Source organism: Xyrauchen texanus, chromosome 26, assembly GCF_025860055.1.
Source record: "Xyrauchen texanus isolate HMW12.3.18 chromosome 26, RBS_HiC_50CHRs, whole genome shotgun sequence".
Classification (NCBI taxonomy): Eukaryota; Metazoa; Chordata; class Actinopteri; order Cypriniformes; family Catostomidae; genus Xyrauchen; species Xyrauchen texanus.
Genome location: NC_068301.1, coordinates 12,382,651 through 12,405,311, shown reverse-complemented (window position 1 = coordinate 12,405,311; position 22,661 = coordinate 12,382,651). Strand labels below are relative to the sequence as shown.

At 35.6% G+C, this 22,661-nt stretch overlaps 3 protein-coding genes and 1 pseudogene across 3 annotated transcripts in view; all 4 read left to right on the top strand.

Moving 5' to 3' along the window:
* Positions 1 to 5,549: 5,549 nt before the first annotated feature.
* On the top strand, positions 5,550 to 8,712 carry LOC127620075 (homeobox protein Hox-A11a-like). Its single transcript, XM_052093171.1, has 2 exons — positions 5,550 to 6,828; positions 7,505 to 8,712. Exons 1-2 carry the CDS (start codon positions 6,216 to 6,218, stop codon positions 7,732 to 7,734), a joined length of 843 nt encoding a protein of 280 aa, XP_051949131.1. The 5' UTR covers positions 5,550 to 6,215; the 3' UTR covers positions 7,735 to 8,712.
* A 2,892-nt stretch (positions 8,713 to 11,604) lies between these two features.
* LOC127619613 (homeobox protein Hox-A1a-like) overlaps positions 11,605 to 22,661 on the top strand; it is a 49,538-nt gene continuing 38,481 nt past the window's right edge. Inside the window, exon 1 of the mRNA XM_052092524.1 lies at positions 11,605 to 12,337. The gene's annotated coding sequence lies outside the window, so the exon portion shown is untranslated. The remainder of the gene's footprint in view (positions 12,338 to 22,661) is intronic.
* Positions 15,366 to 16,723, top strand: LOC127619616 (homeobox protein Hox-A9a-like; annotated as a pseudogene).
* LOC127619612 (homeobox protein Hox-A3a-like) overlaps positions 21,388 to 22,661 on the top strand; it is a 30,673-nt gene continuing 29,399 nt past the window's right edge. Inside the window, 1 exon segment of the mRNA XM_052092523.1 lies at positions 21,388 to 21,425. The gene's annotated coding sequence lies outside the window, so the exon portion shown is untranslated.

The following is a 22,661-nucleotide window of genomic DNA, read 5'->3' as shown; positions in this document are numbered from 1 at the left end:
ATTCGTGCACAGAAACAATGGATATTATTGTTAGCAATTTAATTTGTATTAACAAAAGCATTGTCAAGCATGGTTTATGTTGATATTGATTTTATTATAGTTGTTTTCTGATTATGACAACTCTGTACAATTGTAATTCTGACAATTAAGTGCCATTCTCACAGACGAGTGCATATTGATTTTTACATCCTTTATAAATGTAAGGAGCTAAATACTTTGAAATTCAGGTTTTTTAATTGTGACTTGTAGATAAACGTTAATTTGTGCAAATTGCACAATTTGAAATACCTTTAATTAAGCTACCGTAAAGAACATCGCGTGTCTTGTAAGCATTGTAATGAAATGTAAAAAAAAAAAAAAAAAAAATAGGCTACTTGACATGAGGCTTTTTTCACTTGCACCGCGGTGATGTTTTCTGGCTTATTGATTGTGTACGACTTTCTAGGCAGAAAGCCTAATGTAAGATAATGATATTCAAGTTTCGGCATTAAAAAATATATATTTTAGAAGGTCTAGATCTTTGTACAATTTGTACTTTTTAACAGAACAGCTTTCAGCAGCTTCGTGAGTTTATTTTTTTATTCAGACTACAGTAGTTTGACTGTTTATAGTCATGACATGGGTGCTTTATGATTATTCAGGTTTAATGAGATGTACTCATTTCTGTAGGTTTATTTTATTGTTTTGACAAATTACAGAACCACGCGAACGGACTAATATATAAAGATGTTTGAGTCAAAAAAAGCACTGTTCTGATTTGCTGCGTCATATAATAAATGTAATATTAGTATGAATTCATTTAAACGTAAAATAATGTTATAATAGCCTATATAACATCAGGACTGCAGTGCAGCGATAAACTGTTTCCTGTTGACTGCACAGTGTACATGTTACCATAAACATCTGTGACAAAAGGCCTTGTCCTACAAAATCCTTAATTTGTTTAAATCTTGGTAGGCATGTTTATAAAAAATAAATGTCTAAATCTAAAAAAGAAATACTAGCACTAACATTTACGATAATATGCTTTAAGCAGAATGGAAACGGCTTTTCCGTGTGCATTATTATACAAATTATATTTGACAACAACCGATGGTCTTTTCATTATAAATGGTTGTTTTTGTCCAGATTATTATTGTTATCATTTTGCCTTTCTTAGATGCAAAAAAATATATATATAAATACATTTAGCCACACTCCGATCAATATCTTCATTGTATCTCCATAAACACCCTTTTGACTTTAGATGTATTTAATAGCCTATAGTAATTGCTCGTCTGGTTCTGTATTATTAAATAATTGAGATGTGTAATTATGTGATTCGAACTGCCATTTTTCTGCGTCAGTGTGCTTGTTTAATGTTCTGTTGTCTGTTGTGTTGACGTAACGTCTCAAGTGCGCGCATGTATTCTAGAAATACAAATTTGAGCCCCACACGAGCCCTTTGCTCAGAAAATCTGGTTTCTTGCGCCATCTACAGAACAAAAATTAAACGGCATCTGCAATGGCTGAACTTTGAGTTATTCTCTTGCAATTAATATTCACCTTTTGTGTGTCACAAAATTAATTTTTTGTGTGTGTCCGGTAGAAAACGGTGAGTTCAAATATGAGGATATTGTACGTCATATCAAGGATCCCTGTCCTACAAACGAAGACACTAAGTTCACATAGTTGGACTGTGATTTGTCTATAGAAACCCTATATTTGTCCTACAGATTAAGATTTGGTATTTTGCTTTTGATACAAACTAAAAGCCTGAAATGCTTTTTTGCTAAAATATTACAAAAAATGTTTGTAATATTTTAGCAAATAAATTTTAAAACTTTGACATTTGACTTTGACCTTCGAAATGCATATTTTGTTTATGAGCAGGGATTGGTTCCGATATTTGAATATTTATAACTAAAGATGTCATGAGAGATATTAGTATCAATGAAAGAGTTAATAGTTAAGAATGACTGGTAAATTGGCGCGTTTTCATTTAGGTTTCTTTTTATGCGCCAATGGACGGGTTAAAGCTCGGGGGTGGCCGTCTAGACAATGAAAGCCAAGGCCACATACTGGTTTGGCATATATGCCTGACTGAGCATAATGCTTTTCCCAGCCAGCAATAACATAACATTTTTTTACTTTTTTTACCAATACGTTTTGCGATGCAAAGTTTTTGTCAAAGATGAATGCAGTTATTTCGCCCCTTTTTTCTAGTTTTCAAAACATCAATAATTAGCCTATATAATTATGTTGTAATCAACACTAATTTAATAGAAGACGGAAATACAAAAAACTGCGGCCACCAGTGTTGGTTACGCTTATCTATAAAGCCGACTAAACTCCTAAATCCAAACTAAAATTATACCTACACACCACACACACACACCAAAGTGATGTAAATGGTCTTAAACTTTTCAAAACACCAAATCGCAACACACTTGCAATCACAAATGATACATGGCTTTTTGATTTTCAGTTTTTTTTAAATAGCTATAATTCCTATAATCCCCTTTCCCTTCATGGCAAAGACTAGACAGAATTTTCACCAGTAAATTGGTAACGTCATGTTTTCGTTTTGGTTCTTAAAAGAGTCATAAAGTAGCCTACAAGGGGATTAAGTGAATGCGATGTGGAAAAGTGAGGCCTTTACCGGCCTAATCCGGGTTTAATACACACGGTTAAACTCGCTTATTCTATTACACTGAATAAAGATTTTTTATTTTATTTTAACGGTTAAAGAATGTAAAAATGATACAGGAAAAAAAGTATTGGTTAACGGGTACCTTAACATATAATAACATATTTATCAAGACAATACATGCAATTTCACGGTAAAAAAAATTTAACAAAACATTTATGTAAAAGTGTGATTTTATAATTAACGGTTAGACCACGTACATTTTACCTTAATACAACATTTTACCTTAGTACATCAAGAGACCACGTACATTTTACCTTAAACTATTGTTAAAATTACAATGAGAAGTCCCCGCATGGCCCATCACATTTCAGGAATAGTTATGTTTCTTCTTATTTGTTAATATCAGGTATGTTCTTCATCTGGGGTGATCTTCGTGTGTTATAATTTATGTAGTTTAGTGAAAGAGTTAATAGTTAAGAATGACTGGTAAATTGGCGCGTTTTCATTTAGGTTTCTTTTTATGCGCCAATGGACGGGTTAAAGCTCGGGGGTGGCCGTCTAGACAATGAAAGCCAAGGCCACATACTGGTTTGGCATATATGCCTGACTGAGCATAATGCTTTTCCCAGCCAGCAATAACATAACATTTTTTACTTTTTTACCAATGCGTTTTGCGATGCAAAGTTTTTGTCAAAGATGAATGCAGTTATTTCGCCCCTTATTTCTAGTTTACCTTAAACTATTGTTAAAATTACAATGAGAAGTCCCCGCATGGCCCATCACATTTCAGGAATAGTTATGTTTCTTCTTATTTGTTAATATCAGGTATGTTCTTCATCTGGGGTGATCTTCGTGTGTTATAATTTATGTAGTTTAGTGCATTATTTTTGTGTCACATGTGTTAACCTGAGGGTGTTTTGTGTTTGTTTGGGTTACACTGCGCAGGCCCAGTTCCAGATCAAAACCACTGAGGGTGCTTCTGAAAACAAATTTTTTGTTTTTTTTAAATCATGTTTAAATGCTACTAAAACACATTTATTACTTAATCAGTCGTTAAGTAGAACACGAAAGAGAGGAGATAAATATTTCTGCATAGTTGTATTTTAATCCCAAAAGTAGTAGTTCACTCAATGAATGATTCACAATTTTCTGATGTGTATTCTGATGAGACAATTCGATTGCTTTAAGTTTTGCTGCTACATTTCTGCCGTGTTAGTAAGACTGAAATAAACAGTATAAAAGACATTGAGTGATGGTGGCGTAGTGGGCTAAAGAGCATAACTGTTTATCAGAAGGTTGCTGGTTCGATCCCCCTGCCACCACCATTGTGTCCTTGAGCAAGGCACTTAACTCCAGGTTGCTCCGGGGGGATTGTCCTTGTTATAAACGCACTGTAAGTCGCTTTGGATAAAAGCGTCTGCCAAATGCATAAATGTAATTGTTTATTTTACCTTACTTCAATGCAGTGGTAATTTAGTATTCAATTTAACACTACATCAGGAGTCTGCTTTAATAGTAAAACAAAATATTCGGAAATTATAGATTCTAAAGGATTATTTTAATGTTGGCCTCAAAATGGACACATTTGTTGTATACAGAACATAATTAACCTGTTTACACGCTCATGGGTCATCTTGTCAATGTTTGGCATCCGATTCAGCACACAACTGAATAAAACAGGCTGCATGACTCTGATAAATTATTACTACCAGAGTAACATTCGTATACAGGTGTGAGGGACTTCAACATTCAACAACTCTCACGGTTTTACTCGTGTGTCCGCTCTTTGTGCAAAGGATGTGAAGATCTGTTGTGATTTTACGTAAGTTCAGAACTGAAAAGGTTTGCCCGCAGACTTGGCACTAAATAGCACACGCAGCCTCACGAATGGACACGGAGTGGCTACATCACACTTTTGAATATTGCACAATTGAGCACTTTAAGGTATTTTTTCAAAGAGTAGAAAGCGCGCGCACACGCATGCATGGTTGCCAGATTGCATAAATTAATATGGAATAATGCGAAATATGTCCTATTTGTGCAACTATAAATATCTGATTGGGGTGTTGCATCTATTACCTGAGCGTATTCAACACTTGTGGGTGCGCGATAGGTCCCAAATCCAGATAAATTAAAGATCTAATAAAGAAACGTTCAAATCGACCAGTGTGCAGCAGTTTGCCCTGGTCTGTAATTGAAGGTGCTCTAAGGTCAAACACCCCCGTAGAACCGGCCCTGCACTGTGTCTCTACATGTGTACTAATAATTACTGCTGGAAGGGTTACTTTTGAATTGATGAACTTGAAATCATAATGTGGCCTTTGGTAGTTAATTCTGTGATACATTTGACAGTGAACAACAGACTTTTAAAGTTCCACAAGCTTAGTATATTAAGTTTTTTTTAATTTAATAATATAAAGGGTAGTGAAATGTCAAATATGCAGGCATAAAAATGACATCCTGTAAAACCTGATACATGGTCACCGTATTTTTTGCGGTGAATTTCTGGCAACCACAGCTGCCGATATTATATCGTACATTTTACAGATTTTTTTTTTAAAGTGTACCTTTTTTTAATACAATGTTCTATAGTACGTATCGAAGAAATACAAAATGTGACACACTGGTAGATAAAGTTACTGAAAATTTGAAATTCTTGTGATTTAAATCTCGACCCTATTAAAATATATTTTGTATATCATACATAAATACCACCTCATGGTGACAATCAGAATTTAGTCTTGGACACTCGTCGTGAGATTTTCTTGCGTAACCTTGATGACAAATAGAGATTGATCAAATTGTCATATAGAGATTGAGATATTAACCCCACAATGAAATAACTAAAACTTAACAAGCACGACCGAAGTAGCCTACTGAAAGACACACATGTAAATACAGAAATGAGGTAGGCCTAAGCATTTTATAAATGTGTTTATGTCTTACAGCAACAATCTAATTCATAAGCATTGTCATATTGTCACATTGTCAGTTAAAGAATGTTACAAATTAAATTGTCACAAAAAATACATAGATAAATGTTTGTTTCTGCTTTCATTCAAAAATTAAGCAGAAAGGTTTTTATTAAACACCATGGTCACTGCACATGATGGCTCATATTCCAGTTTGCTTAGAGAAATCCTGCATGTGTAGAGGTAAACTATGACTGACATGGACTTCTTTGACGGGAAAACAGTAATGTTTTTGTAATTTGCACAAAGCAGTAGCTATTGGCAAATGGTACAGATTTTTTGGAAGTTCGAAATTTCCTTAAATCGGAATATCTTTGCGCAGCGTGCTATCCTAGTTAACATTAGGCAGTATTGCTAACTTTCTCTTCTATATCAATTTCACTTCAACAAAAAGAAAAAATGAAAGCATTTGTTAAAAATGTTTTTAGATCAAGTGACTTTGGCCTCCGCTGGAATGGATAGACACGGATTTCCACGTCATCTTACGTCTCAAAATTTCTTCCTCTCGGATAGCCCTACAACGCGTGTAAGAGACACACGCTCATGAGAAGCTATGTTGTGGGCGTTGCGTATAGGTCTCGCGAGCCCAAGCTAGAAGCTGCACAGTTTTAATGATGGATTTTGACGAGAGGGTTTCCGTTGGCTCAAACATGTATCTGCCCAGCTGCACGTACTATGTTCCGGGGGCTGATTTTTCCACGTTGCCCTCTTTCCTATCCCAAAGTCCATCTTCTCGTCCCGTTTCCTATTCGTATTCATCTAACCTGCCTCCGGTACAGCATGTGAGAGAGGTTACATTCCGGGACTATGCTCTTGACGCGTCCGGTAAATGGCCTCACCGGGGTCCACTGCCTCAGTGTTATTCGTCGGAGGATATAGTACACAGGGAATGCTTACCAGCGCCTACGAGCGTTGGTGAAATGTTCCCAAAGAACAGCTCATCAGCCTATTTTCAATCGAACTCGACCTCTGCATCCAGCTTCTACGGCGGTGTTGGAAGAAACGGGGTGCTACCTCAAGCATTTGATCAGTTTTTTGACACGTATTGGGGCTCGGATAGTACAGCGAACAGCGAATATGCAGCGAGAGATAAACAGCACTCCAGCAAGCACCCAACGCCAGCACCCGCACCCGAGCAAGAGTCTGAAGGAAAGGAGCGGCAGGAGACCAGAACCCCTGAATCTTCTTCCGGCAACAACGAGGAAAAGACTAGCGGTGCAAGCAGTGCGTATGAGTGCAATCTTGTGCACTCCTGTTAAAAATTTTATATGCTGTTTTATAAGCGTATAATGTTTATGGAGGGCTTGAGATTTCCCCAACAAAACCTAGGCAACTTATAAACTGAGAATCACGTGCTTGGAATTGAAATTGGCCATGAAAAACTTATTTTTAACTTGAACTTTAAAATTTATTTAAGTAACCGCAGTGATTTCATGACTAGCAGAGTCACAGTCTTCTCGTATGTCTTTGTTAATTCGTGGATGGTGTTTCACGGGTTTAAGAAAAAAAACGAAAAAAAATAAAGAAAAAAAATAAACCCGTGGATGAATCAGAAGAATCAGAATAAGCTTTATTGCCAAGTATGCTTACGAAAGAGGTGGCCTCACCGGGGGCCAGTATAAAAGCGATTTCTGTGGCTTTGTGAGGTTGTGTTTGCCATATGTAGCCTATAAAATATAATATCCTATTATTAATATTAGAATTGTTAGTTTTTGTCTAGATGATTTTACAATTCATTGAATAGAAAATGTTTTTGCATCTGTTGCCGACCTTGTGACGGAAATAAAAATGTTAGACCAACCCATATATTAAAATACAACACTGAAATCGTTATACATATTTAACGTACATCTTGAAATTGTTATATATGTATGACGAGTGTTTGTTAATTGCTTCTTAGGAGGACCCAGGGTTCGCAAGAAGAGATGCCCGTATTCTAAATTTCAAATTCGAGAGCTTGAGAGGGAGTTCTTCTTTAGCGTGTACATCAACAAAGAGAAAAGACTTCAACTCTCACGGATGCTTAACCTCACCGATCGCCAAGTGAAAATTTGGTTCCAGAACCGGCGCATGAAGGAAAAGAAACTCAATCGGGACCGATTACAATACTATACGAACCCTCTGCTCTAGGACGAGGAAATAACTTAAACAACAGCTGCAATAATGATATCAACAATGAGACGTTACAGATTCTCAGCGGTTAATTTCAAGTTCGTGACAAGGCACCATTCGGCTTTACTTGAGTACAATTACAGAGATCATAGTGCATTTAAGTTTCCATCATTTAAGTATGGGTTGTTTTGTGCCCATACATATATATATATATATGGGCACAAATACACGTTTTATATACAGTTTTACAGTATATAAAACGTGGTTTTCTATACCATTTGTTGCGAACAGAAATGTTTTTTAAATAATGTTCTGCTTGCATTTGTAGTGGACTACACGCGCAAAGACTGCTTGCAACTGTCTGATATATTTGGGTCTAATCAAGACTTGGCTTTTTTTAGCTACTCACTAAGTGTGTAGAGGAATGCACAGTTGGGCCTAATGACTTTGGTGTGACCAAGCTGAAGAAAAACTGCAAGAATGTTAGCGTTACTGATCCCAGCTCATAAGTATTTATTGATTTGCAACCAACTGAAATATCCACCGTTGTTATAGTAAAGGTGTTATTTTACCCTTTCTGCTAGTGTTTTAACACTCGATTGTCTCTCAGAAATTAAAGCGATTTATTACGTGCCAGTGTAAACTGATAATATTTTAGTCATCTAAAGTTACCACTCGATGCAAACTGTGAACACAGAAATGCAACAGACACCAACTCTACAAAGACTGATTGAATGTAGAAAATGCGAACCCTCTGAATCTCATCCGAAAGACATAAAGAGCGTTTCTGGACGCGCAATTACCAAGAAGTGGCTCATTATAAGACATTAAAGCATTTTCACTCAAAAATGAAATGTTTCATGCTGAACCCATTTGTAGCCTACATGTGGTGCTCTGTACTGAAACGTGACTAACAATGTGCTGGGATTAAACAGACCTTGGCTGCTTGTAATCCAGAAGATGATGTATAACATATTTCCCAAATTAAATATTCAAAAAAGGTAGCTACTTTGAATGTATAGTTTTGTCACATGATTTTCTCTTAATTCAGATCTACAATACATATTATGAATATATCAAATTCATGTGGTTATGCGCATTATGTGTATTAATGAAAAACATACACATAGAGAGCGTTTCTCCTTTTTTTCATGAGCTCTCGAAAGAACAACTCTTTCAGGCAGTTGTTACCTGACAGTTTTACCGTCACAATGGTCACTGTATTTGCTGTTATCATCTTAGTGTTTATGGCCTTGCCCGTAGCGTTCATATGAGAGAGTCTAAGAGCAATAAACTAAGTCAGAGGGAGAGAAAAAAGTAGAAGAGAGGGGGAGAAAGACTAAGCTTTATGGTTGCTTGCTACAGGCTGGGCCTGGCTGGTGCATCCTTTGAGGCGCTTAGGAATATCCGACTAATTACGGGGACATCCTCCTTGTTGCTTCAGCAACGCGACCATAAAAGCTGTCTGTGTCTGGAGCATTTGGGTGATTGCAGTGTGGTACCATAAACTGTCTCAGAACCAAGGTTATTGGACATGGTTTCAAGGGGACGGAGGCAAAGAGATCTTGAGGAACGGCTTCCAAATGCTTGAGCTTTCTATCGTGTTTGTTGCATATTACTTGCCACCAAAAGTACCACCAAAAAAACTAGGCCTATTGCTCGTTCTCTTGTTCCCCCTGCTTTCTTTTCTTTTCATTTTTTCTCTCTCTCTTCTTACGAGTATTGTTAGATGTCGCACGTGTATGTTCAAATGGTGACCATTGGGAGGCAGTCGTGAGATCAATGTCATGGCCGTGGAACAGGAGGGTGTTCACAAACTCAAGGTTTTGAAACCGTTTTAAGGTAACATCAGACCAAACAAATCAGTTTCAAAAGTGATACGTCAAAATTGTTTTATATTAACTATTTAACTCATTTTAAATTGTCTTTTGCAATTGTAAATTTTTTGAACTAAAGTAGTATGAAACTTTTATTGGAAAAGATTAATTCAACAATACATTTTTTTTTTTTTTTAAACATTGCAAAGTGTTGTAAAGGTTCAGAGTCAAATCCCCTGCAGGTGTTCGGAAGTCCCTTATATTCATTCAGCCACTAAAAAAAATCTTACCGTTAATCTCCTGGAACTAGAACACACATTAAACGTCTACTGTTCTAATATGAGCGTGTAAAATATGGGAGCATTCAAATTCAATTTTTACCAATTTATGGCAAATTAACTTTGGTCTGACAATTAAGAAATCCATTAAGCATACCATAGACTATGCTTTTTCGGTTATATCTTTGAACAAAAATTATTAGATAAATTTTACCAAGCTAATTATGGGTAGCTGTATTCCTGGATTTATTGTGGCCTCAAAATGTCGCACATTGTTCATTCAAGCCTTCGGCGATGATTGAACATTTACCAGTGAACAGCGGTGACTAGACTGACTCCAAAGCTCCCTTTTAGCATTGAGAAATTAATGATGCGATCTGAAATGGTATTTGTTATTGCGAACCATGATCGTGCCTTTCCTCTTAAGTAACATAATTAAGAGTAGCCGGACGGGTTGTGTTACAGGCGCGTGGACTATTTGTCTCCAATGCAAAATAAATGCTTTCGCTATTAGTATTAAAATGTCAGATTCTTGTTGTCGTGTTCCTCTTACAGCGAACTCGATCTCGACGAAGGAATTAAAGGATTGCATTAGTGACATTTCCACTCATGTCTACGAACTAAGACACAAAAGTAAAAAACAAAACAAAAAACGTACAAATAAGAAATGCCTTGATTAGTTCAACAGTTTATTATTTTATCAGAACTGAACAATCACTAGGCCTATCTGTATTTGCGTGTGTATGTTCTCGCAATCCCCAAAGTAGTCCTAGTTAAATTATTAGACTTATTATTTATCTTACAATTTATCCTTCCTCCCAAATACACGTGAGAAAATCTGGACCTTATTATTGAAAGGAAATAACATATAATAAAAAACAACAATGTTCTAGCGCCTTTCTACCCAAGTTCTTCAGCAAAGGAACATCTTAACTCAGAGGGAAACATAAACACGATAATTTTATGAATAATTAACTGGATTAACAGATGCATAAAACGAACAGAATAATTCAATAAACCAATTCCATACAGCAGAATAATAATAAAAAGTATTATTAGGCTAGCAAAAAAAAAAAAAAAAAAAAAAAAATAGATCACCTTTACTATTAAGATAAATAAAATAATAAATGGCTGCAAATATCGAGAGAGATAAAGGTCCAGATTTTTAGGTTTCACCTATATTTTTCATTTTCAAAATTCAGTTTGACCAAGCAACCTTGGTTTAATGACATTTTCACAATGCAAACACAATTAATGTTGTGAATTTGTTCTATTTTTTTTATGTAGGCCTAATTATATTTTTTAAAAGCACACTAAGATAAACGAATGTGTGAGGAACAAAATCATGTGCAGCAAACAATCTACAGGAATTATTAAAAGAAAGGAACGAAAACATAATGTCACTTTTGGTAAAATTATAATTTAGAAAATTCCATACATACAAAAATTACTTATTAGTCTTAATGTGGTTATCTTTATAATTTAGTGTGTGTGTGTGTATTTGGTTGGCCTTAAAATGCAAATTTTACAAATGCAAATTTTACGCACTTTCAAACATATAAGTCTAACATACAAGTATCTCAGTGTTGTATCTCAAGTATCTATAATATAACTGTTTATAATTTGTTGTGGGGCACCCTGTCCATGTACCTTTCACCCCTCTAGCTACGGCCCTGTGTGCGAGGTAGAGTGTCGAACAGTAAGAAATTACGTTGTCCCTCATCTGTTCTTCTCTGCCTTCCCGAAGTTGTTGATACCATTGTGTGACGCAAGCCTGGAGGGGGTGTGGCTATTTGGGTTTCTGTGCTCCCACTGGGCAGAGTTTAGCAAAATGAATTGAACTAGGGCACCTCGTTTCATCCAGTATGCCAAACGAAGGAAATTACAGCCAATGAGATATTTCATGTAGGCCTACTATCGCCAAAACACTTACCGGTAATGGCGTAGCCACCCGGGCGCTAGTGGGAGTTATTTGAGGACTCCCTATTTAAAAAGCGGATTGAATCGACACAAGCTCAAGCGGTTTGAGTTTAGCATCTGACGTTGAAGAGAACTTTATGCTGTTGTTTCTACAATCGGAGAAAGGTCTGTGTTAAAAATGTGCCCAGGTTGGATGTGAGGTTGGGAGCAATGAAGTCTTGTCGCAGGGTTACATTTCGTGACCCCCCGAAGGACATGTGGACATATTGTATTTTCGAGTCACTGAAGTGCGCCAAAGTAGCAGTCTGCCACGCAGAGGATGGTTCAAGAGATGCGTCAGGCTTGTGCTTGATATGCCATGTTACTTCGAAAACGTTACCACAATAAGTTGTAGGCTTACAGGCCATCGGAGGCGATCCTACTACTGCAGTGGAGGCTCATATAAACTTTCTATAATACAATATTATCAAGAAAACGAGATGGAGATGTGGTAGAGCCTCTAGTTATCGTTGGTAATGATATTAGAGGAAGAAGCACAGGTTGCACGGAGTGTCATCCTATGGCCTACAGAGTTTGACGGGGCGAGTTCGATGAAATGTGGCTAAGGTGAGGCGATCGTTTTGTGTTATAGGATTATTGTTATGCTAGTTACGTGTTTTATTTATCTTATTAATGTTTTAATCTGGTGTAGATTATGCCTATTTTTGTTATATAAAAATTATGACAAAATCCTTGTTCGAAACCACACATTTAAAATGGAACAATTATTTACAGATTACAGATATTAATCGAAGGAAAAATTATAATAAACAACAAACTCATGCTATGCAGTAGACAGAAATGAAAGAAAAGACGATTTTTTTTTAACCACTAAATCTATAGCCCTAATCCTAACCTTGGTAAAAGCGAACGAGACTCTCGCGAGACTTTGAGCACGAGAAGGAATTTCCCTTAATAAGTGTACTTGACTCAGGAGCGCCGCCTAGAAATCAGATGTAGTGTGCAGCTGACAACCAAAAGATGGTTGCAAAACAGCCGTAAATATTTCTTAACGCTGGTTTGTATGCTCTTCTGATTTGATAAACACAATGTGTTCTTATTTATGGAAGCTGCCCATTTGAGTGTTTTAAAATGTTTTTGATATAAGCTATATATATTTTATATAGTCTTAAACGAGTCTTACCATTTAATTTATTTGCTTTTGGTCATTGTTTAATACAGTTTTATTGTTTTGGGAAACAATAATCAAGTGGTTCATTTATAAACACATTGAATGTAAATGACTGCGCTTTGTTTGCTATAGGCCTATTCTAAAATGCTTAAAATGCTTAATAGCACTATAACATTGTGCAATATAAACGTAATCTCATTATAGATCACATAGCCTTTTCCCATTATTTTAATTTTAAATTAAGCAATTTGCTAAAATTATAAATGTTTTGAAACTGTGTACACGAGCTACATTTTACATCATACTTTTGGCCTACTAAATGATAACTACCTTGATGTTATTAAACATCAAGGTAGTTGGACAACACAATTATAATGAAAGGTTCTGTGGACGAAACAGAAAACAATAATACTTTAGCCTTGTACAAACAGACACACACACACACACACACACACACACACACAGTGTTGCATTTTAAATCTTTAGATTTTGCATTTATTTGGACGTTAAATTTTTCGGGGCTATACTGCTTTAAATGTTTATTCAAATGGTAACGCTGTGTTATAAATTTGGCTTTTTCCATAACATTTTGCGGAAATTGTTGGAGTGTAGCTCAGCAAAGGACCACAGCATTTAAGGGCATAGCATTATAGTGAGGGTAGTCCGCCTTTGTGCCATTTTATTGCTGGCTACTTTGAGTCTTGGCGCTTTTCTGAGTGACTATCCTCAGTGCAGACTGGAAAGAAGCAAGAATAAACACGTTCGGATTACATTCGATGGAAATTTCAGTCTTCGCCGTAATATTTAAATGAATCTTAGAACTGCAAGTAAGACACTATTCTTTCTACTGGGTTGAAATGTAATCATGTTACTAAATTACAAAATAGATGTTACACTGTTTTAAAGAGAATCCAGTCAGAACAACTGGAAGATAAAGCCGGCGGTTTGTTTAGACCCCTTACATTTTGTCTAAAGATTTTAACCAGACTGTCGAGTGGTTTAGGTAGTTTCATGTTGTTGGGATTATATATTTTAACTCTGCAACTCGAAACTGTCTTAATTGCCACAGTTTAATTCGTCCTTCTTTTACGATATTACAGTATACATTCATTCTTTTACATGTAAACATTTCACAGCCAAATTTATTTTAATATTCAGTTCAAAGCAACTCTAATTAATTTATGCCATTTGAACTAGTCTTTGTCGGAGTTGTATGTGATATTTGTTTTATTACTGAACGAGACTGAAGCCAGTGCTAAAGGAGCCTTGGGTGCCGCAACAGCGACCTCAGTGGCGCAGTGAGCTCGGGATGTCGCATAATCTGCATCCGTTTAGTGCCTGAAGAATGACTGAACCAACACACTCTCAAATATTGCAACCAAAATTCTGTGATATTTTTTTAGTATTATTTTAATGCAAACCAATGAGCAGTTATGTATATTAGGCTGCTGTATAAATATTATATTTTTGGTCCTATAAATTGAAATGTACCGTTCAAACGGGGCAATATTTCAGAATGTTCGCCGTGAATTAGATAAGTAGGCCTATAGGTTAAAATAGAATAAAAAGTTATTTAATTTTGTATATATGCAAAGCCCTCAAATCGATTGGCCAACCTTTCTGTTCCGTGTTTACAATTTTGTTACAATTCCGTAGAGGCAGATAAAACAGAAAAATACTCAGAATTAAATAAAGTTACACGTTGCAGCCGTCGAACAAGTAACTACTGCTGTCTTATTTTATTTTAATCTGCATGGTTATTTTTATTGTATTTTTATATTTAATTATTGGTCATAAAAGGATTTTATTTACGTATGGTGTATTAAAATAATACCAGCCATGTACAACTGAATATATATATATATATATATATATATATATATATATATATATATATATATATATATATATATATATATATATATATATATATATATATATATATGCTTTTATCACCTATTCTAAACAGACTTGTACAAATAGTAACAAGTCTAAAATAAAGCATTCCCAACAATGAAAATGCAGACATAGGCTTTTTTTTTAAAACGTGACAAATATAAAAAAGAAAAGGAAAGGGGGACGGAAACAGCATGGCCTTTTGAGGCCGTAAACGGGACATGGGTGTGTGTTAACCCACAGGCGCTATTCATACCTTTGGCTGCACATGAGTGCCATCATAAAGCCAGTCTTTCCTTTTGTGTTCAGTCGGCTACCGATATCTGCTGTAGGCTATGAATCAGGCAATTCCTATATCAATGTAACAAATCCCTCTCAATTTGTTTATCAGATATAGTTTCGTTATGTTGTAAATTTCGTCTGGCAACGTCTCATTTTCATATTGTTTGGCTGCAGAATGTTTGTGTATTTTCTGTTCGATCTTCAAAAAAAAAAAAAAAAACTACAACGCGACTAAACAATTAAGATCAATTCAATTTGCTGAAACTATTTTAATTCGGTGGATACGTTTATACGTATTCCTTATAACAAATTATACGGTTGTAGTTGCAGAAAAGTAGCCTTTAGTAAGAGCAACTGAAATCTTTTTACAGCAATTCCATTGATTTATTTTGTATTGTTCTGTTCCATTGGTCACGTGTGCAACTTATCCACTCAAATGTCGGTGTGCTCTCAATTTATTAGCTGACTGAAGCTTTGTGAGGGGGGAAGTTGCCTCTCCATTTTCACAGATTAGTTTGTGAGCGTGTTACTGTATGTGTGTGTTAGTGTTTTTATGTGTGTGTATGCATGAGAGTGCGACCCCGCCATGTCGACATCCGGCGCTCTGACAGGATACTACGTTGACTCTCTTATTGTACCGGAGAATGAGGAGTCTCGCTTCTCAGGTTCAGGGCTCATCCAGAACACCAGGCCCTCTGTTCTACCCGCAGACAACACAGAGCTCGGTCGAAGCACATTCCCGGTAAAGCAACCCGTATATGATGGCTCAGGTTGGGGCCACGTCACAGCACATTTCTCCAGTGGTGTATCATCAGTGTATCCGTCGCATACACAGCCTCCCATAGCTAGGGATTACGTGCAGTCTTGGCTGCTGGACTCGCCTTGTGGACTGCCTCTTACTGAGCTACAGGCGGTCCATCATAACTATCATTCCAAATCCGATAAGCATAGAACGAATAATGACGGCGCACAGGCCAGTTCGCATGCTGTACCAACTCCCGGGGACTTCAGTAAAGGAGGATGTTCTACCGACACAGAGACCGCATTTGGCCGGACTGCAGACACGGCTGGCGAGATCGAGGATAAACTAGGCGCTGATCCAAGTAAGGCTCTTCAGATGGTGGGATATATGGGAAAAATATATTCAATTTCATTACTGATGCGTTATTGTGTTTTTAGCATGATGCGCTTTGTAGTTTGTCTGCGGTGAAATCGTGCATAACAGAAATCTTAAACATTTGAATAATCTTTTTACGGAACTGAAGATTCGTGTCGATTAGGCTGTGTGTAACTTTTGGTATGTTTGGGTTTATGCCATGGTCTGGATTTTAGATTATATGATCTTGTGTTGAAGCCATTATCTGCCTATTTATGATTTCGAACCCTCCTTTACCTTTTCTCAGAAAACCCTGTGTCCAACTGGCTTCACGCGAGCTCTTCGCGCAAAAAACGCTGCCCTTATACTAAGCACCAGATCCTCGAGTTGGAGAAATAATTTTTATTTAGCACATACCTCACGCGCGACCGCAGGTACGAGGTTGCCCGTCTCCTGAACCTCACGGAAAGACAGATCAAAATTTGGTTCCAAAACCGCAGGATGAAGATGAAAAAAAATACACAAAGGTGGAACGAAAGACAACTGAGAGTAAAGCAATTTGTGTAGGTGAGAATGAAGTATGATCATCACTTTTGCTAAAATTATGATGTCGTGAATTTTATTTTGAGATTGTGCCATTCTTTTCAAGCGAACCGTAAGTGTCGTCTGTTTTAAAGCATGCTATCCAGTCGATTGATACATTGGATTGGGCTACTTGTTTGTCATAAATGGTTCTGTATTATTGAACAGATTGCACATTCATCTATCATACACAGCCTTCATTACAGCTCAGTATTTCACTTGGGCCACTTTTATTATGAATTAATTGAAAATATTGGAGCTATATGTGCTATTCCAATGCGATTATAGCTTAGTATATAAATGTTTATTTAGGACTTGATAGTTTTCTTATGTTCTATAGCATTTTCCTAAATTTCTAGTGGAAGAATTGGGCCCAGGTTTATGTAAAGTTCTTACTCTGAGGACCACATGAGGTCACGTGTCCTCAGAATTTATATTTAGTTATAAATGATAGTATAAACGTAGTCTAACCATTTACATAGTACATCCACTATATATATATATATATATATATATATAAATAAATAAAATAGGGGGTATATAAGCGACCAAATGTTTACGCCATATGAGCCAATACAGTATAGTGTAATGCTATTGGGTAAAGTCTGAACTTCAAGGACTTAGTGAAAATGTATAAAATATTGATTTGTAGGCTTAAAATAAGCACTGTTGGCAATTTTATAAATACCTCATGGTCTGTTGTGTTTTGTTTACTTTTTCCTCAGATGTCATTTGTGATTTATTTATTAAATAATAAAAGCCAATCATATCTCCAAAACGGTCTCTCTCCACTATTAAATTCTGTATTCCTCTTGAAATATATATATTTCCACACACACATATTTAAGTTTTAATATACATGTTATGCTTTACTAAATCTCAAGATTAAAATTTAAGATGTATTTTGAAAAAAATTGAATTTCTTGTAGATTATGTTACTGGTTTTATGGTTTTGATGAACAGGTGATATCTACAGTAAACGTAATTGAAACTATATATTAGAAAGGCCAAATGTGGTTTAGTGGGAGCCTGTAATATATTTTGTTTACACGAAAAATGTTCTACCCCTTTCAGCTTTCCCATTCAAGCCTCATACAAAAACATTACCCAAACAAAAAATTACGTTTTTCACAGACCTGCCATAATTTGAGGAATGTGTTCTGAGCCGAGGCTATGTTGGGCGAGTTTGGACTCGTAGACCGGTTTGGCCGATAAGGTTGTTAGCTGCATACTATAACAATTACTGCTATAACCGTTTATGGGGTGCAAAGTGCTGTGAGCCGAGAGAACGCAAAATAACAAAGAGGTTACGAGGCTCGACAGCTGAGACCAGTGAAAAACTGTGTGAATGAATCTGTGGAATTAAAAGAACGAAGTATTCTTGGCACCGTACTCCCACGATGAGGTGCTTTTGCCAAATTATTCCGGGGTTCAGCCAGTCAGGATATATGCCATTTTTTAAAATATATTTTGTACCACAAATATTATTTATTAATAGTTTATATGGCCTACTGTGTACTGGACGTTAGTTTATAGGCACAGGTTTGGCGGATGGACGTTGACTTCAAAGGCCTCACAGCAAGGCCACGAATCGTAGACTCGGCAACACTGTCTGGCATTCCGTGGAAATGTCTTTATGGCCGACCAGACACAATTAGACCATTTCAAGTGGCCCGACAGCCCATTTGGAGATGTTTTTTCCCCCTCAAACCCTCAATGCTTTCAGTAAGACTCGACTGTGTGCACAAAAAGCCAGCGGAAACAATCTAGTTTTATTGGCCTCTGTGATTGCAGCTCGCCCTATACGGCAAACCCAGTCACCTGTTGTGTAGGCCTGAAAGTTATACATAATGTCAGTGGAGATTCTCGAGAAAGATGTCAAAATTAACTTCAATGCACAAATATTCATTTCGGCCTCATTAACAGTTTGTGGGTATACTCCTGAAAATTAGCTTGAACCATAACGAGGACTTAGGCCTATAGATAAAAATTATGAAATTCTAGTTTCAAACTGAAACATGCTCCATCTTTCATATAAAGAGTACAAAGGATGTGTAGTTTTATTTAAAATTGTTACAGAATGTTTTGGTTAATCTCTCTCTAGACAGACAATTCAAAATTGGGACATTTTAATGTATAATAAAAGATTTAATGTTTTACATTTTGTACCCAAATCCATAAAAATGATCTGTCTTTACTAAAAATGTTGTCTGTATGTCCTGTTTCAGAAATGAATTTTCATTACTACAACTGATGCTAAATTAGTAAAACAATAGATTGAATAATTTTTGACCACTAAATTAGTCAAAATAGCTGCGTAAAATTATGCAATATTTTTTCCCTCATTTTTTATGTGTGCTCCAATTATAAAGATAGCCTACATCTTTATACTCATTGCGTTAATGAGAAACTGATAGCCATTTATAATTGTCTGTTTGGTTCTAATGCAGTATGAATGTATTACTTATGCATATATTATATTTTTATCCAGGTTTAAAAAAAGAGAGATGCTTAGTTACGTACATAAGCATATGGCATTTGTTTTAAAATATCACTTTTAAAGGGGTAGTCGACCTATATGGGGTCAATTCCAGTATAGAGAACAAGTGGCTGATGAAGATAATTTCACTATGGCCAAATATCAACAGATACTCAGGCTTGGAAGATATAGTTCTATCATTAAAAGCTTATTAAAGTTATGTGTGAGAAGTTGTGTGAGAGAAAGGGGAATATATTTAAGATATTTTTTTCATTAGATTTTATAGATATTCTAACTTTCAATCTCAAAACTTAAACTTATTACAGAAACATATATCAGTAGCTTAAGAATTTAGACAGACAAGAAGATTTGAATAATTATTTAATGCCAAATGAGCATTTATTCTTGGAGCAACCTTTTAGACAAAGTTATATATATATATATATATATATATTAAAAAAAAAAAACAATTTGGTTTAATCTGAAAAATATTAAAAACAAGGTGGGAAATTGGCTGGCATTTTGCAGAACTGGGAGATTGGCCTATTGTTTATTTTTATTGAATTTGATACACAATTAACTTTATTTTAATACATATTTTGTTTAAACGTTAAGTTCAACTTTTTTTTTTACAAAAAAATTATAATAATGCTTTTAACACTTTTGCCTCAAGTTTTTGTGTGCAGTACTGAGAATGTATCTCAACATATTATAGAAAATGTTTATAAAATGTGGGAAATTGTTGAAAAATGTCTTAAGTGTTTAAAATTTTACCCCTTTCGTGTTCCAATAATAATAATACTAAATAGAAAATAATAATACCAAAATTTGTTTACTTAAAATGATGTGACCTAAATCTTACCCAAGGGTCTATCTTTGTCACTTCAAAATAAAAACAATATTTTTTACTTCAAAATTCGAAATACCTTGTCCACAAATCCTCCATTGACAAATAGATATAAAACTGTTAATATTCAAAACGAAAGAATGTCTCGGATCACTATTTTCCAATTTAGTTAAAGTTAGATCATATTAGATCTTACCCCGGGTGACGTTCCAGCGAAAAATATACCATGGTATCTTATGTTTAGCCGTTATCTGTATTGTTGTTATTCAGTTCGACCACATGATGTCAGCAAAACCTGGTCCAGACTCTGTCTTTCACCTGAGATCATCAGTATTATAGTTTGTGTGTCCTCGCGTCTCAAATGCTGCACTCTACTCTGACTTTATTTAAAAACGCGTCGTCAATTGTGATAACATTTGCCGGTGAGATGGACGCCAACATCTATTTTCTTTAGCCATGGTTACAGCTGTTAGGCTACGGGTTTGACAATTCGAGCCTCACAATTGTAAGTAAATACGGATGTTCGCGCCAAATATTGACTGTCAACGTGGCCATAGATTTTGAATAATGAAGTGAAACTAATTTTTATCTTACCACAACTTATTTTTTACTATCTTACACAATGTATCAGTGTACGATTTGAAAAATAGGCTACCATAAAATTCTGTTTTTAAATTATAAACAATTCAGAAAAAAATAAACAACATAATCACACAAAAATCATTTTACAGTAGCCTATGCTACTTTCCATTAGCTGTTTTTATAGATTTTTTTTTTTTTTTTTTTTTAGATTTGGGCAATGTCAAATCAATCAAAAGAAGACCTCAAATTTCCTCTTTAAAATGCGGCAAAAGGATCTTAAGATGACATGAATTGTGATCATTTTCAGCGGTCCATGAATTTTTTGTCATCTTTAAGGACACCCATAATCTAATTAGAATGTGGCGGCACCTCCTTACAAGCTGATGAAATCGCAACCGCAGTACTTATTGGCTGTCTATGGACCCACGATCATGTGACTTCATGGGCCCAATGCCGGTTGTAATGGCCTTGTATATCACCCTATCTCGTAAAAATGACACTGTGGATCCATGGATCCAGCTGAACTACAGCGGGATGAAAACATGAATTCGCATCATATTGTGAATGGTTGTTAGTCATACGCAACGCATCCTCAGCACTGACCATAGGAAGTAATTTTATTTTTTTTTTTAACGCGTAGATCTGACGTCATTGTGGCTCATTCAGCATAAACATGGACGCCTCCCGCCACAAAATCATATGAAGCAAACATGAACGGACAGAATCTCAGAAGCATGTATCTTCCAATGAGAACGTAAGGTATGACTCTCACTCTGTTTGAGACAGCTTATTTATCTTGTGTCAGAGGCTACTGTTCTGTGACTGCAGCCGTTTTACGGCCGATGGAGCTGTTCATGTAGCATGTGTGAAGTCGTAACGTTTTAATGCCTTGGTTCTGTGGTAATGAATTAATTACTCGGTGTGTCTAAATTAAGAGGCTTTCCGATGCTTCTATCTGGTTGCATAATTTATTTCTCTCTTTGTGTCTGCTGGGAAGATTTATAGCCTACTCGGTTGAAATAAACCCACAAATCTAACAGATTGGCTTTTATCAACTTTCAAACAGTTTAATAATTTTTACTTGCAATAAATAGCTGGAATATAAAAAAGCATAATACAAGTAGGTCTAAATTAGTCATTAGGACGTTGATTATTGGGTCGAGCGCTGTCATTGTCCAAAAACTGGGCAGGAACAAAATGCAGTGCATGGCTCTCATTGGAGAAATCACAAGTTTAAAAAAAGGATTCTTTGCTATGAGACCTCTATGTCTATATTAATTTACCATCAATATATATTTTATCTACTTTTTTAAGACATTGTGACATCGTCGGTATGTAGATTTCGGATATCTATTGTAGATTTCAGGTCTGTATCTGCAATAAAAGACGCCACCTAAACGCCGCCATATACGGAGGTAAACGCGTGAAATCCCTGCAAGATGCTGCGTAACTGGTTACTGTTATGCTATTGTATAAACACAATAAATTAGCATACATATGAACTATGTCCCCAACTTGAGCATAATTTATCATCTAAAGTGATCAATTGGACACAAAGATCGTCTGTGTCAGCTATACAAAAACTTTGTACACACTTTGTTCCTACAATATTCCGTAATTTGATTTTGTGTTTTAATAAGAAGATACTTTAATGTAAACGGTACATACTGTTGCAGGTTTCCTAGATTAAATCGTTTTTTATATAAATTGTTGAATGATGACAATCAATATTCCTCAAATTCCTTAGGAATTTAAAATCACTAAAATATTTTAATATTTTTTTTCTATAAATATATTTTAGTACTTTTTTATTTTAATAGATTTTTATTAAAGATTTTTATTTAAAGCGATATTTTTTTAAACTTGGTGTTAAATAGGTACAAATCCAAAAATTAAATGACACCACAAACAGATTGGTACCAAGTGAAAATCCAACTTTTGCTTATAAAAATCATGTTAATGCGTCTGAACAACATAGAATGTAGGTAGCAATGT